This window comes from Rhinoderma darwinii, chromosome 1, assembly GCF_050947455.1.
Source record: "Rhinoderma darwinii isolate aRhiDar2 chromosome 1, aRhiDar2.hap1, whole genome shotgun sequence".
Taxonomy (NCBI): domain Eukaryota; kingdom Metazoa; phylum Chordata; class Amphibia; order Anura; family Rhinodermatidae; genus Rhinoderma; species Rhinoderma darwinii.
In genome coordinates this window covers 48014103-48033145 of record NC_134687.1, presented here as the reverse complement: position 1 = coordinate 48033145, position 19043 = coordinate 48014103, and the positions used below count along the sequence as shown (strand labels likewise).

Genomic DNA, 19043 nt, shown 5'->3' with positions numbered 1-19043 from the left:
ACCATTGAGCTCAATGGTGATGGAAACATCGCTAATGGTTTCCGTTCGTCACCATTCCGGTTTTCCGACGGAATCAATAGCGGTCGACTCCGCTATTGATTCCGTCGAAAAAAACGGAAACCTGCCGGAATGGTGACGAATGGTAACCATTATCGATGCTTCCGTCACCATTGAGCTCAATGATGACTGAAACGGAAGCTGTGGTTTCACTTTCACTTTCCGTTGCGGGGTTCACCCGACGGAAACCTGACGGAACTCCGGAACGGAAAGCGAACGGTGATGTGAACAGGCCCTTATCCTATGTATGTAACTATGTAATAGAAATATCGAACAACTTTACATTTAACATAAGAACATTTTCATAACGAAGTACGTTGTACAGGTAAAAGTCAGCTATCAAGCCAGTCCAGTTCAGCTTATGTGGGGGCAGTCACGAGAAGCCTATGTGGCATGTAAACACATTTTTTTTTTTCTAGAAAGAAGATGTAGCACTTTTTATTCATCCATGTTTTTTGTATAGTTTTTTGGATTCTTGAGGTTTCCATGCCCGTAGAACGTCACAGGTTCTTGGCAAGTTAACAGTCCAGCCCTGTTGTTTCATATATTTCAAGATCTGGTTCTTTCTGGGGACATTCCTGAAGTGTGCTACAAGAAATAAAACCAAGAGTAAAATAATCAGTAAGCATGATCAAGAAATACAATGCCAAATGTCACTTGAAATAGAATGCCAATAAAAAATAAAACTCACCAATTACATGACGAATTCGAATTTTGTACTGGGTCCGTAGCCATTTGTCAGCACAGTACTGCGCATGACTTTGGCTAACTTGTCTACAGAGTTTAATAGATGGAGGGGTCTGGATGAGTCCTACAGGATGCCTTTCAAGCAGCCTCTTGAAGTAGTCCACTTTAAAATTAACAATGCCTTCTGAGTTAATAACTTCTTCCTCTCCATCCTCTTCATCACTTTCTTCTACTTCCTCTTCTTTTACTTCTGTCCACTTCCTCTTCTTACCCGCTGGAGAGCTATAAAGTTAAACAGACATGTAAGCTATTTTGCAGTTACTATGCAGATCATAATGTGCGTCTCTTACCTGGAGCTCCCTCCTTGATTGACAGCCTTCAATTTAGTCAGAATGAACATGGCCGAAACCAACTTGTCCTTGCTGACCTCTTCTTTGAGATCCCCAAACCCGATATAGCAGTTGACAACATGTCTATCTTCCTCGGAGAGATTTTCAAATGCCCAATCCTTAAAAGCATCTTTTGCCTCTTTCCATCTGACTAAAGGCTGCTGAAACCTAAGGAGAATAAAGTTATTGTTAGCATTGGTAAATAAGACACTAAGGGGCAAATTTACTATGGTTGTTACACCAGATTACTGGTGAAAGTGACGCCTTTTTTTTAAATCAATTTACAAAAATGTTTTATTGATTTTAATATTGATTTAAGCAAATAAGTAACAGATGTTTGCCCCTCAGACACTTTTCTTGAGTATAGAAAGAGAGGCTCTGCTTAGCGTAAAATGGCATGGCTTGAACTGTGGAGACGTACACAGTTGAACCAATTATTTACACCAAAATTTCTAAGTCAACCAAGAGGTGGCATAAGGAAGAGAAAAGTGTCTAACATGTCTAGTAAGACGTACCCAATTTAGTACACAGTATGCGCCACTGGAATAAATTTGACTGCCTGGTATAACTATACTGGGGCAGTTTGAATTATTACTAATGCATTTCTATGCAATTTGTCGTTTCCTCTAAGCCATAACATCTTGTGTAGCGAGGCACAAATAGTATCTAAAACACTTCATAAATGTTTTGCACGGCATGTAGGGACAGTTTTTGGCTGCAATTTGAGACAGAATTCTGGCGCATTTTGAATAGTAAATCTGCCCCAATGTCTAAGCATTATAAAACATTAGAAAATCTGCCCCTGAACGTACAAGCAAGTTATTTTGATTCCTTCCGGTTACTTACTTCTGAAGGTACCTCATCAAGACATTGCTTGCATTTTTTATGGATTGTCCATTAGAGGACACAAAAAACTGGTCGACTGTCTTCGCATCCTTAACCAGCAGAGTGGGCCTGATGCGCTGGAGGTAAATGTTGAAAAGCTGTTAAAAGACAAACATTGTGTTAAAAATTTGCTTGACAATGAAGAAAATATGATTTAAAAGAAAAATGGAGTCAATGGAAGATCGTGCAAGGAGAAAAAAAATTTGCGATTTCTGGGCTTTCCTGAGAAATCAGAGGGCAACACCGCAGAAGAAATGCTAGCACAGGCTTCCAGTATCCGTAGTTTCAGTTGCTGCACATCTCGTATCTTCACAGCATAGACAATTGCCTTCAGATGACCCCAAAGATAAAAGTCTAAGGGGGTCAGATCGGGAGGCATTTCTTCTGCGGTGTTGCTATCAGTGTGTGAAGAGTGGGAGAAGAGGGTTGCATTGACAATCCAACACAATGGGCAGCACTTTGAACACATTTTATAAGTGGTCAGAAACTTGTAAATAACTCATGAAAGAATAAAGTAACGTTAAAACCAAGCACACCATTGTTTTTCTTGTGACATTCTCGATAAGTTTGATGTGTCACATGACCCTCTTCCCATTGAAAAAACTAAAGTTGGATACAAAATGGCCAACTTCAAAATGGCCGCCATGGTCAACACCCAGCTTGAAAAGTTTCCCCCCTCCCATATACTAATGTGCCACAAACAGGAAGTTAATATCACCAACCATTCCCATTTTATTTAGGTGTATCTATATAAATGGCCCACCCTGTACATCGTAAAACCCATTCAAATGAATGGGCAGATGTTTGCCGACGCTTTGGAGCCGTATTTTCGGACGTAATTCGAGGCTAAAACGCCCGAATTACGTCCGTAAATAGGGTGTGTGAACCCAGCCCAAGGGCTTGTTTTTAGCGGGATGGGTTGTAGCTTTTATTGGTACTGCTTTGAGGTAAATGCAACTTTTTGATCACTTTTTATTCTATGTTTTGTGAGGAGTGGTGACCAAAAAAAAATAGCGATTCTGGCAATGTTTTTTATTAATTTTTTTTTGCGGTGTTCACCGATATAGTTCTACAGTTTGGGTCGTCACGGATGCGGTGATACCAAATATGTGTACTTTTTTAATGTTTTCATTTTTTTCCTATAATAAAAGACTTATTATAGGAACAAAGTCAGAGTTTGTTTGTTTTTTCTAACTTGAAACTTTTATTTTGACACTGTTATTCAACATTTTTATTAACTTTTTTTTTCCCACTAGGGGACTTGAAGACCTGCACTTCTGATCTTTACTACCTACGTAGTGCAATGCATTAGAGCTGTCAGTTATTCACTAATAGCAAGCCTATTAGGCCCAGCCTCCGGACGGGGCCTAATTGGCTTCCAATGTTAGGCCTCTGGGTGTCATAGCAACGATCAGGAACGCTACGCATTGCAGCGATGCCGATCGGCTAAAAACCACTAAGATGCCGCGATCACTTTTGATTGCGGCATTTAAGAGGTTAATGGCAGGGATGAGAGCTAGCTCTGTTGCCTGCCATGAAAGTACGGTGTCAGCTGTCACATACAGCTGATGTCGCAGGCTCAGCTTCTGAACCTGCCCCATCTTGTTTCTGGGGACAGAAGCCTTTTCGACACCGCCTCCGAGCGGGACCTAACAGGCTTCCGTACTTCCAATTATATGTATACTCGGATGCAGTCTTGGGATAACTCTGGATAACTCACAAAAACTATCATTTGGGTGTAGTTTATATATTGCTAGAAAAATGATACTGAAACATTGGATTTCCAATGAGGCCCCGGGATGGAAAGAATGGAAGGCAGCGGCATTATATCCATCTTGATGGAGCCACATGTAAAAATATGAAGGGAACTAGAACGTTTTCTCAGCGCCGGGGAATGAGGTATCCCCAGATGTTAGAAAGCTCTTCCGTTGAAAATGTGAAATGAAAATTGTTATGTTTACATTTTTTTTCTCCTTCTCTGCTCCCTGTATTTACCCTTTGGGCAGTGGGTTAGGGGGGAATTTGTTTTATTGTTTGTATTGTGATTTATGTGTGAAGCAAATTTATAGATGAAAACGGTCTGGGAAAATATCAATAAAATACATATATATTTTTAAAAAAAAGACAAAGAAGAAAATATGAAGAACCTAAGACACAGTGACTATATGGGGTTTTTAACACTTACCAGCTCTTCATCCTCTTGCAGCACAATTATTCTATGTCCCGTTCTTATAATGGCAACCTTCTCTGTGAACTTTCCATCAACGCACATGTGGTACTTTCTCTTAAGCCAATCTTTTACCTGTAAAAGGACATTAGATAACGCCTAACATGAGGTCTTTCAGCAGACGTGAGGTGGAATAAGAAGAACCTTACCATCAGGTTTTGGAGTACACCTGGTTTGCACAGATGCACTAAGCTGAGCAAAGACTGAAGATAATAGCAGGCCAGGATTTTTTCCCTATGATCCAGTTCCGAACCTAAGTTTGCCTTAGCGAATATGTCCAGGACATAGGGTTTTGTCACCATAAGCACCTTGCGGCAATCTTTGGGGGTCAAAGACCTGTGTATGATGAATAAAATAGGTTAAATGTCGCATTATCTACGACCATGATGACAAATTATGAACGGTGCACTTGTTTACCGGCTATTTTGGACTTTTGTGAACGTTTGGTTAGCCTCCTTATTAATTTCTCTTAATACTGCTATGAAGGTCTCAGCGGCTTGTCTTGTATCTTCCGTTATGTCATTCGGGAACTCTTCAGAGGCTATAAACTTAACAAATTCCTGAACGTTATTAATATGTTTTTTCACCGTGTACCGATAGGTCTTCAAATCTAAGTAGGTTCTAAAGTATTTCTTGGTCAACTCTAGGTTGTTCAGAAATTCCAAGGAAGCCTCATCTGGGATAACGAAGTGCAGATACCTATTAACAGATTCCACCTTAAAATAAAAACATTCATGTCAATTTTTGGATTGTATGTGAAAGGAAGGTACATCAAATACATGCAACCTGAAGGAAAAACATATTTACTATCTTCTTTATTCTTGAACAGGAGAAATTACTCTTCAGGTACTGTTTAAAACTATCCAACACTGAAGAATTCAGGTTCTTGTGAACGCCCTTCTGGGCCAATCTCTTCCGTCGGGGGAGGGTAGGGCTCATCCTGAAGTAAATAGACAATGAACTGTTAGTGTGCATACTATTAATAGAAGGTCCTGTAGTAAACCCCAATTGTCACATATGAGTAGGTTGATCGGTAAATTGATCTTACACAGTTGCTACGCCGACTTGGTCTTTAGACTTGTCCTTTTCAACAGAAGGTGGCCTAAAGATACACATTAAAATGGGTATTTATGTCATCATTCAATCATCTATTAGAAGTCTTCTTATGGAATACAGTTGATAAACAAAAGTCTATACATCCATGAAGCATAAGAAAAAAAGGCAGAAAAATAAAAATAAATAACCACCTACCGCAAGTGCCTATATGTTTGGGCAATATTGCTACCTTATCCAATGCATCCATCTTTCCTGGCATAAATACTTTCCTGCCTCCCAATCTAAACCTAGAACTTTTTCATATTGAAAATATATATTTACTTTATTTATTACTTCAGCGATGCAAGGAATCAGTTTTCCAATTAGATGCAATTATATTACGTGCTGCATCTAAAATTTAGCAACAGACCCATCTATTTTCTTTAGCGATTAATTTCACTCTCATATTTGATAGGGCCAATTCTATCGTAAGAATTCCTTTACTCTCTCCCATAATTTCGTTAATTAGAGTAGAGACTTTGGACTAAAATATCCTCAATTTTTCACACCCCCGCCAGGTATGCATCATATCACCCACTATCTCACAACCTCTCTAGCATAGCCCAATGTTGTTGGGATTAAACGGAGCCAATTTCTTTGGATGTAGATATATGCGGAGATTTATTTTTTTAACCGTTACAAGATGACCTATGCATTTAGTATTTTGACAAGTGTATCTTCTAGCGGTCAACCATTCATCCAGGGAAAACTCTTTTTGCAAATCCTTTTCCCCTTGTAACATGTATTTAAATTTACTAATGATATTTCCAGATACCAATTTGTTATAAATCGAGGATAGATTGTTAGAGGGTGCTGTAGACTCATTGTCCTGTATAGATCCCTTTATATCCCTCTGACTCGATACTCTAATAGCTTCAATAATTTTATATTTATTAATAATACTTTTAATTTGAGCAATTTTCAATAAATCTTTGTCACGTATACCATAAAGCCGTAATAGCTATTCTGGACAGCGGAATTGGTCTTTTTTATAAAGATCAGCTAGGCTTGAGATTCCCTTTGACTCCCACCAAGTATTATCCCACCTATGTGTTAAGAGGCGAAAAAAATCTAATTTTAAAATCTGTCATGTGTAATTCCCTTAACTCTTTGCTCGTAAGGCGCTATATTCTAAAAGAATTGGAGATGGTATAAGGGAGATCATGAGGAATAGGGAGATTTAAGGTACCAAAGATCAAAATCTGTTTTGGGTGGCATCCATCTTTTAAGGATGCGGCTTCTAATTTAAGGGTATGTTCACACGACAGCGTCCGTAACGGCTGAAATTACGGGGATGTTTCCGCCTGAAAACATCCCCGTAATTTCAGCCGTAACGGCATGTGCAGGCGCTTGAACGCCGCGTCCATTACGGACGTAATTGGCGCTGCTATTCATTGGAGTCAATGAATAACGGCTCCAATTACGGCCAAAGAAGTGACAGGTCACTTCTTTGACGCGGGCGTCTATTTACGCACCGTCATTTGACAGCGGCGCGTAAATATACGCCTCGTGTGAACAGACAAACGTCAGCCCATTGCTTTCAATGGGCAGATGTTTGTCAACGCTATTGAGGCGCTATTTTCGGACGTAATTCGGGGCAAAAACGCCCGAATTACGTCCGTAATTAGTGCGTGTGAACATACCCTAACCCATAGCGGAGTTTCCTCTTCCTGCCACAGAAATGAATTGGCTCTAGGATAGCTGCTGTATAACAGCATAATAAACTTGGTATACCCAATCCTCCAATCTTTAACCCCTTCACGACTGCCATACGGCTATATACATTCTAACTGACGATGCCCCGTTCAGTTAGCACGTGTAATGAGTGCACTGCTGCTTCAGTGTGAGCAGCACTACACTCATGTTGGCCGGAGATTTGAGAGCCCCGGAATACAACCCTCACTGTAGATAGTGCCACCCACAACCCCCTGTAGGAGGTGCAAAACCCTCTTTAGATGGCGCCACCTAAGCTCCCTCAAGCATCGGAATCCCCGGCCAGCGCTCCATCCCCGCTGTAGATATTGCCACTCCACCTGCAGAGAAGAACACCCCACTGTAGATAGCGCCACCTGAACTGACTCTAGGAGCAAAATCCCTGGTGTCAGATCGCACTGGCCGGGGATTCCGCTTCTAGGGAGAGCCCCTGACGTCACTGTCCATTTGGACAGTGACGTTGGTGGCTCTCTCTAGGAGCGGAATCCCCGGCCGACACTCTGACCAGGGATTCTGCTACTGGAGAAGCCCCTGGTGTCCCTATCCATATATGAACAATGATGTCAGTGGCTCTCTCTCGGAGCGGAATCCCCGGCCGACACTCTGACCAGGGATTCCACTACTGGAGAAGCCCATGGTGTCACTATCCATATATGGACAGAGACATCAGGGGCTTTCTGTAGGAGCGGAATCTTTGGCCAGAGGGATTCCGCTCCTGCAGGGAGCTACAGTGGTGCTATTTACAGGAAGGGGGTGCCATTTAAGGGGGGGTGGCACTATCTACATGGGCACTGTGTGTGGCACTATGTGGGCACTATCTACAGTGGTATTGTATTGCGTCACTATCTACATGGGCACTGTGGTGTTTTAATTGGGTTGGGACAAAAAACCCTAACAAACATAATTCATCCGTTTTTTTAAGGTCCCTGAAAAACGGATGGCAAATGCCGGTTAAAAACGGTCCGGGAATGGATTTTTCATTTTATGACACATTGATGCAAAACAGTTGATTCGTTGTTGACTGCCATTTATTTCACGGTTGTGTGTATATATCACTCTTCGCTCTCCCCTCACAGCGATCCAGGGTGACGGAGAGAAAAGAGGACTAATTGTTACAGAACTGTACAGTATATATATATATGATGTGTGAATTTATAATAGTCTTCCAATTTGTACATTACGTCCAGCATTTTTGGTCTCGCTCAAATGCACCATGTATTTTCACTAGAGTCTTGTCTATTTATGTTTTTTTAGCATGGTCTTATTTGTCAAATAAATTTGCTATATTCTTATATACATATGGCTATATGCTATATTTTTTTTTGTATCGTTTATGGAGTTGCCTGCATTATATAGTTTTTTTAACCACTTAGCGCACCAGGACGCACCGATACGTCCTGGTGCAGGGGGAGAAATATGGAGCGTGCTTCATATGCTGTGGGTGTCGGCTGTGTTTTACAGCCGACACCCAGGATCAGCGATCACGCTGTTCCTGGCTGTTTAACCCCTCAAATGCTGCGGTCAATCGCGATTGCAGCATCTGAGACGTTGAAAAGAGGGGGCGTCCCCTCCGACAGCTCATCGCGCCCCCTGCAACGAGATCGTGGGGTGACTATGGTTGTTATGGCAGCCCAGGGGCCTTATGGAGGCCCCCAGGGCTGCCTTCACTCTGCCTCTGTGAAGCCCTGCCTGTGCCTGTGGCAGGGCTTAACTTATGCCTGTAAAAATGACGATATACTGCAATACATTAGTATGGCAGTATATTGTACCAGCGATCTAACGATCGGTGGTTCAAGTCCTCTAGGGGGACTAATAAAATGTGTAGAAAGTAGTGAAATAAAGTTTTTAGTAGTGAAAAAAAAATACAAAAAAAATTAAAGTTCAAAAAACCCCCCTTTTCCCATTTTTCCTCTAAAGTAATGTAAAAAATAAAGAGTAAACTAAATTGGTATTGCCGCGTACGTAAAAGTCTGAACAATAAAGCGTTATTTAACGCGCACAGTGAACGCGGTAAAAAATAAAAAATTGGAAACAGCCAAAATCGCAATTTTTGGTCGCCTTAGCTCCCACATAAAAAGTCATATGTACAAACAAATGGTGCCAATAAAAACTACAGCTCGTCCTGCAAAAAATAAGCCCTCACACCGATCAATGCACGGAAAAATAAAAAAGTTATGGCTCTCAGAATGTGGTGAAACAAAACTATTTTTTTTTTTTTTTTAACATAAAGTTTGTTTTTTTAAAGTAGTAAAATATAAAAAAAAAATAAAGTTAAAGTTGTTGTTTTTACCACACAGTAGAAGACGTAAAAACGGAACCCAAAAAATAATGGAGGAATCACAGTTTTTTCCAATTTCAGCCCGCAAATAACTTTTTTTCAGCTTCCGAGTACATTATATGCTACTTTAAATGCTACCAATAGAAACTACACCTCATCCCGCAAAATACAAGCCCTTACACCAATCTATTGACGGAAACATAAAAACTTTATGGTTCTTGGAAGACGAGAAGTGAAAAACTAAAATGATAAATCAAAAAATGGCTGTGTCCTTAGGGGTTAAACATTGCCTAGCCCTTAAGTAGTATGTTCTTGGAGTTTGTATATTGATCACTAACTTTGTATATGCTATTTTCCCTTAAAGGAACAGTGTCATCACAGAAAATTTTTTCATATGTTCAAGATGTTAGTGCTTTATTAAAAACGTTTATATTTATTTGTGTGTTTGTGTTTTACTTTTTCTTATTTTTACACTTTTTCTTCCTTATGGGGGCTGCCATTTTTTGTTCCATTTCTGTGTGTGTCGATTAACGACACATACAGACATGGAATACGGCAGCCACAGTCCCATAGGGACGACGAACGGCTCCCGTCCCATTCACTTGTGTGTACGGCGTCTGTGTGGGAACTGCGCATGCGCCGCTCCCACACAGTCCAACTTGAAATTGGCGCCGTCCGGCGCCATTTTCCTGTGGACCGGAAGTCGCGGCCGGACAGTAATATTACTACTTCCGGTTGCGGCTTCCGGACTTGTGCACTTGGACCAGCGGCAGCAGACAGAGCGGACGGGCCGGAGGGAGCCGCGGCGGCAGGAGCAGGTAAGAGATTTCAATGTATGTTCGTGTTTGTGTGTGTTTACTACTGTATGTAAACCTACTACACTGTGTTAGCTCAAAAAATGGCGACACACAGTGTAGGAGGTTAGACCGTTCAAACCCCTCGTTTATCCCGGCACTAGCCAGGATAAAGGAGGGGGGGATGCTGAGAGCTCACTAGAGCGAGGGCTTTTTACCCAATTTTGCAATGCTGCAATTTTGGGAATAGCTCCATCTAGTGACCAGAAATGGGAAATACTATAAATTAGAATTAATTTATAATATTTCCTGACTCGTGAAAAAAAAAAAAAAAATTTGAACAATGTTTAATCACCCACACACTAAATGTTTAATTAAAAAAAACAAAACATGTTTTTCTGGCAACACATTGCCTTTAAACCCTCACTCTTCCTCTACCCCCCTTCCAGATATAATAGGAAATGCGAGTTTGCAGTTTTTTTCATCCAGGAATGGGTAAATTTAAGAAGAAGGTGGCGGAACACAAAGAGTATTTTTGGTCAAATACTCATTTTAAAAGGTATTAATCCTTGATATCCAAGACAAATTTATTCTAGCTAATTTCGCAAGGTCTTCCCGGAGCACTTCAAGAAGCATCTTTTGATTTACCTGGTTTGTATTAATGATACTGTTAGTACATTTTTAGTCCTAAATAACGCATATTATTTACCCAATGAAATTAGGTTTCTTTTTTAATATATGCTTTCAAATTTCCCAAAAAAATTAAAGGGTACAATTTTACATTTCCCCTCATTTAATTTATACCATGACACCTGCGAGTAAATATGAATAATTTTTTTAATACTTTGAAGAGAATTATAAATATGAGTACAAGAAATAATGATGTCATCTGCTTGTTAGGTGACTAGGTTGGCTGTCTGGCTAATCCTTATGCCAGGGATATTTGGGTCATTTTTTAAAGGTTCCACCACCAAATTAAAAATTAAAAGGAGAGAGCGGACAGCCATGTCTTGTTCCGTTCATAATATAGGAGGGTAGGGCTCATCCTAAAGTAAATAGACAATGAACTGTTAGTGTGCATACTACTATTAGATGGTCCTGTAGTAAACCCCAATTGTCACACGAGTAGGTTCATAGGAAAATTAATCTTACCGAGCTGCTACGCCAACTTTGTCTTTAGACTTGTCCTTTTCAACAGAAGGTGGCCTAAAGCTATACATTAAAATCGGCATTAAGGATACATATATACGCACACATACACACGTATGTCTAGATACACACACGTATACACACACGTATGTCTAGATACACACACGTATGTCTAGATACACACACGTATACACACACGTATGTCTAGATACACACACGTATACACACGTATGTCTAGATACACACACGTATACACACGTATGTCTAGATACACACACGTATGTCTAGATACACACACGTATACACACACGTATGTCTAGATACACACACACGTATGTCTAGATACACACACGTATGTCTAGATACACACACGTATACACACGTATGTCTAGATACACACACGTATGTCTAGATACACACACGTATACACACGTATGTCTAGATACACACACGTATGTCTAGATACACACACGTATACACACGTATGTCTAGTTACACACACGTATACACACGTATGTCTAGTTACACACACGTATGTCTAGATACACACACGTATACACACGTATGTCTAGATACACACACGTATACACACGTATGTCTAGATACACACACGTATACACACGTATGTCTAGATACACACACGTATACACACGTATGTCTAGATACACACACGTATACACACGTATGTCTAGATACACACACGTATGTCTAGATACACACACGTATACACACGTATGTCTAGATACACACACGTATACACACGTATGTCTAGATACACACACGTATACACACGTATGTCTAGATACACACACGTATACACACGTATGTCTAGATACACACACGTATGTCTAGATACACACACGTATGTCTAGATACACACGTATGTCTAGATACACACGTATGTCTAGATACACACACATACACATGTATGTCTAGATACACACACATACACATGTATGTCTAGATACACACACATACACATGTATGTCTAGATACACACACACGTCTATATGCACATACGTATACACACACACGTATGTCTAGATGCACACACACATACACACGTAGGTCTAGATACACACGTAGGTCTAGATACACACACGTATACACATGTAGGTCTAGATACACACACATGTCTAGATACACACACGTATGTCTAGATACACACACGTATACACACGTATGTCTAGATACACACACGTATACACACGTATGTCTAGATACACACACGTATGTCTAGATACACACACGTATGTCTAGATACACACGTATGTCTAGATACACACGTATACACATGTATGTCTAGATACACACACATACACATGTATGTCTAGATATACACATGTATGTCTAGATACACACACATACACATGTATGTCTAGATACACACACACACACGTCTATATGCACATACGTATACACACACACGTATGTCTAGATGCACACACACATGTAGGTCTAGATACACACACACATACACACGTAGGTCTAGATACACACGTATACACACGTAGGTCTAGATACACACACTTATACACACGTATGTCTAGATACACACACGTATGTCTAGATACACACACGTATACACACGTATGTCTAGATACACACACGTATACACACGTATGTCTAGATACACACACGTATGTCTAGATACACACGTATGTCTAGATACACACGTATGTCTAGATACACACGTATGTCTAGATACACACGTATACACATGTATGTCTAGATACACACACATACACATGTATGTCTAGATACACACACATACACATGTATGTCTAGATACACACACATACACATGTATGTCTAGATACACACACATACACATGTATGTCTAGATACACACACACACGTCTATATGCACATACGTATACACACACACACACGTATGTCTAGATGCACACACACATGTAGGTCTAGATACACACACACATACACACGTAGGTCTAGATACACACGTATACACACGTAGGTCTAGATACACACACGTATACACATGTAGGTCTAGATACACACACATGTCTAGATACACACACATGTCTATATACACATACGTATACACACACGTGTATATACACATACGTACACACACACACACACACGTATGTCTAGATACACATACGTATACACGCACACACACACACACGTATGTCTATATACACATACATACACACACACACGTATGTCTATATACACATACGTACACACACACACACACACGTAGGGCTAGATACACACACGTATACACACGTAGGTCTAGACACACACACGTATACACACGTAGGTCTAGACACACACACGTATACACACGTAGGTCTAGATACACACACGTATACACATGTAGGTCTAGATACACACACGTATACACATGTAGGTCTAGATACACACACGTATACACATGTATGTCTAGATACACACACGTATACACACGTATGCCTAGATACACACACATACACATGTATGTCTAGATACACACATACACATGTATGTCTAGATACACATACGTATACACACACGTATGTCTAGATACACATACGTATACACACACGTATGTCTAGATACACATACGTCTAGATACACATACGTATGTCTAGATACACATACGTCTAGATACACATAGGTATACACACACACACGTCTAGATACACATACGTATAAACACACACACACACACGTCTAGATACACATACATGTATGTCTAGATACACACACATACACACGTATGTCTAGATACACACACACACGTATATGTCTAGATACACACACATACACATGTATATGTCTAGATACACACACACATACACATGTATGTCTAGATACACACACACACACATGTATATCTAGATACACACACACGTCTAGATACGTATACACACACACACACACACATGTATGTCTATATACACATACGTATACACACACACACACACACGTATGTCTATATACACATAGGTATACACACACGTATGTCTATATACACATAGGTATACACACACACACACGTATGTCTATATACACATAGGTATACACATGTATGTCTAGATACACATACATACACATGTATGTCTAGATACACACACATACACATGTATGTCTAGATAGATACACATGTATGTCTAGATACACACACACACATACACATGTATGTCTAGATACACACACACACACATGTATGTCTAGATACACACACACACATGTATGTCTAGATACACACACACATACACATGTATGTCTAGATACACACACACACACACACGTCTATATGCACATACGTATACACACACACACGTATGTCTAGATGCACACACACATGTAGGTCTAGATACACACACACATACGTAGGTCTAGATACACACACATATGTCTATATACACATACGTATACACACATGTGTATATACACATACGTACACACACACACACACGTATGTCTAGATACACATACGTATACACGCACACACGTATGTCTATATACACATACATACACACACGTATGTCTATATACACATACATGTGTCTATATACACATACGTGTACACACACACACACACACACACACACACACACACACGTTTGTCTATATACACATACGTACACACACACACACACACGTTTGTCTATATACACATACGTACACACACACACACACACACACACGTAGGTCTAGATACACACACGTATACACATGTAGGTCTAGATACACACACGTCTAGATACACACACATGTCTATATACACATACGTATACACACACACACATACACATGTATGTGTATATACACATACGTACACACACGTATGTTTAGATACACATAGATACACACACACACACACACACACACACACGTATGTCTATATACACATACGTACACACACACACGTTTGTCTATATACACATACGTACACACACACACGTATGTCTATATACACATAGGTATACACACACACACACATGTAGGTCTAGATACACACATGTAGGTCTAGATACACACACGTATACACATGTAGGTCTAGATACACACACGTATACACACATATGTCTAGATACACACATATGTCTATATACACATACGTATACACGCACACACACACGTATGTCTATATACACACACACACACACGTATGTCTGTATACACACACACGTATGTCTATATACACACGCACACACACAAATGTACAGTGAAGGAAATAAGTATTTGATCCCTTGCTGATTTTGTAAGTTTGTCCACTGTCAAAGTCATGAACAGTCTAGAATTTTTAGGCTAGGTTAATTTTACCAGTGAGAGAAAGATTATATTAAAAAAAAAAAAAAGAAAATCACATTGTCAAAATTATATATATTTATTTGCATTGTGCGCAGAGAAATAAGTATTTGATCCCTTTGGCAAACAAGACTTAATACTTGGTGGCAAAACCCTTGTTGGCAAGCACAGCAGTCAGACGTTTTTTGTAGTTGATGAGGTTTGCACACATGTTAGATGGAATTTTGGCCCACTCCTCTTTGCAGATCATCTGTAAATCATTAAGATTTCGAGGCTGTCGCTTGGCAACTCGGATCTTCAGCTCCCTCCATAAGTTTTCGATGGGATTAAGGTCTGGAGACTGGCTAGGCCACTCCATGACCTTAATGTGCTTCTTATTGAGCCACTCCTTTGTTGCCTTGGCTGTATGTTTCGGGTCATTGTCGTGCTGGAAGACCCAGCCACGAGCTATTTTTAATGTCCTGGTGGAGGGAAGGAGGTTGGCACTCAGGATTTGACAGTACATGGCTCCATCCATTCTCCCATTGATGCGGTGAAGTAGTCCTGTGCCCTTAGCAGAGAAACACCCCCAAAACATAATGTTTCCACCTCCATGCTTGACAGTGGGGACGGTGTTCTTTGGGTCATAGGCAGCATTTCTCTTCCTCCAAACACGGCGAGTAGAGTTAATCCCAAAGAGCTCAATTTTAGTCTCATCTGACCACAGCACCTTCTCCCAATCACTCTCAGAATCATTCAGATGTTCATTTGTAAACTTCAGACGGGCCTTCTTGAGCAGGGGGACCTTGCGGGCACTGCAGGATTTTAATCCATTACGGCGTAATGTGTTACCAATGGTTTTCTTGGTGACGGTGGTCCCAGCTGCCTTGAGATCATTAACAAGTTCCCCCCGTGTAGTTTTTGGCTGAGCTCTCACCTTGCTCAGGATCAAGGATACCCCACGAGGTGAGATTTTGCATGGAGCCCCAGATCGATGTCGATTGACAGTCATTTTGTATGTCTTCCATTTTCTTACTATTGCACCAACAGTTGTCTCCTTCTCACCCAGCGTCTTACTTATGGTTTTGTAGCCCATTCCAGCCTTGTGCAGGTCTATGATCTTGTCCCTGACATCCTTAGAAAGCTCTTTGGTCTTGCCCATGTTGTAGAGGTTAGAGTCAGACTGATTAATTGAGTCTGTGGACAGGAGTCTTTTATACAGGTGACCATTTAAGACAGCTGTCTTTAATGCAGGCACCAAGTTGATTTGGAGCGTGTAACTGGTCTGGAGGAGGCTGAACTCTTAATGGTTGGTAGGGGATCAAATACTTATTTCTCTGTGCACAATGCAAATAAATATATATAATTTTGACTATGTGATTTTCTGTTTTTGTTTTATATAATCTATCTCTCACTGGTAAAATTAACCTAGCCTAAAAATTCTAAACTGTTCATGTCTTTGACAGTGGGCAAACGTACAAAATCAGCAAGGGATCAAATACTTATTTCCTTCACTGTATGTCTATATATACACACACACACATACACACACACGTATGTCTATATATACACACACACACATACACACACACGTATGTCTATATATACACACACACACATACACACACGTATGTCTATATACACACACACACACACATACATACACACACACGTATGTCTATATATACACACACACATACACACACACGTATGTCTATATACACACACACACACACATACATACACACACACGTATGTCTATATACACACACACACATACATACACACACACGTATGTCTATATACACACACACATACACACACATACACACACACGTATGTCTATATACACACACACACACACACACACACACATGTCTATATACACACACACACACACACACACACGTATGTCTATATACACACACACACACACACACACACACACGTATGTCTATATACACACACACACACACACACACACACACACGTATGTCTATATACACACACACACACGTATGTCTATACACACACACATACACACGTATGCCTATACACACACACATACACACGTATGCCTATACACACACACACACACACACGTATGCCTATACACACACACACGTATGCCTATACACACACACACACACACGTATGCCTATACACACACACACACACACGTATGCCTATACACACACACACACACACACACGTATGCCTATACACACACACATACACACGTATGCCTATACACACACACATACACACGTATGCCTATACACACACACATACACACGTATGCCTATACACACACACACACACGTATGCCTATACACACACACACACACGTATGCCTATACACACACACGTATGTCTATACACACACACATACACACGTATGCCTATACACACACACATACACACGTATGCCTATACACACACACACACACACACACACACACACGTATGCCTATACACACACACACACACACGTATGCCTATACACACACACACATACACACGTATGCCTACACACACACACACACACACGTATGCCTACACACACACACATACACACGTATGCCTATACACACACACATACACACGTATGCCTATACACACACACGTATGCCTATACACACACACACACACACACACACACACGTATGCCTATACACACACACATACACACGTATGCCTATACACACACACACATACACACGTATGCCTATACACACACACACATACACACGTATGCCTATACACACACACACATACACACGTATGCCTATACACACACACACACACACACGTATGCCTATACACACACACACACACACACGTATGCCTATACACACACACACACACACACGTATGCCTATACACACACACACATACACACGTATGCCTATACACACACACACACATACACACGTATGCCTATACACACACACACACATACACACGTATGCCTATACACACACACACACACACACGTATGCCTATACACACACACACACACACACGTATGCCTATACACACACACACACACACACACACGTATGCCTATACACACACACACACACAAACGTATGCCTATACACACACACACATACACACGTATGCCTATACACACACACACATACACACGTATGCCTATACACACACACACATACACACGTATGCCTATACACACACACATACACACGTATGCCTATACACACACACACATACACACGTATGCCTATACACACACACACATACACACGTATGCCTATACACACACACATACACACGTATGCCTATACACACACATACACACGTATGCCTATACACACACATACACACGTATGCCTATACACACACATACACACGTATGCCTATACACACACATACACACGTATGCCTATACACACACATACACACGTATGCCTATACACACACATACACACGTATGCCTATACACACACACACACGTATGCCTATACACACACATACACACTAATGCCTATACACACACACAT

General features: G+C 40.6%; 1 protein-coding gene across 2 annotated transcripts in view; it reads right to left on the bottom strand.

The window, feature by feature from the left end:
* Window positions 1-217: 217 nt before the first annotated feature.
* The window catches only part of LOC142731240 (uncharacterized), a 65628-nt gene continuing 46802 nt past the window's right edge, over window positions 218-19043 (bottom strand). For both annotated transcript variants that reach the window (XM_075849388.1, XM_075849389.1), the window contains exons 3-12: window positions 11278-11337; window positions 5294-5347; window positions 5053-5185; window positions 4663-4961; window positions 4395-4581; window positions 4204-4320; window positions 1980-2116; window positions 1095-1301; window positions 749-1026; window positions 218-645 (exon numbers count right to left, since the gene is read on the bottom strand). In XM_075849388.1, coding sequence (XP_075705503.1) covers window positions 500-645; window positions 749-1026; window positions 1095-1301; window positions 1980-2116; window positions 4204-4320; window positions 4395-4581; window positions 4663-4961; window positions 5053-5185; window positions 5294-5347; window positions 11278-11337 — 1618 coding nt within the window. In that variant the 3' untranslated portion in view covers window positions 218-499. The remainder of the gene's footprint in view (window positions 646-748; window positions 1027-1094; window positions 1302-1979; window positions 2117-4203; window positions 4321-4394; window positions 4582-4662; window positions 4962-5052; window positions 5186-5293; window positions 5348-11277; window positions 11338-19043) is intronic.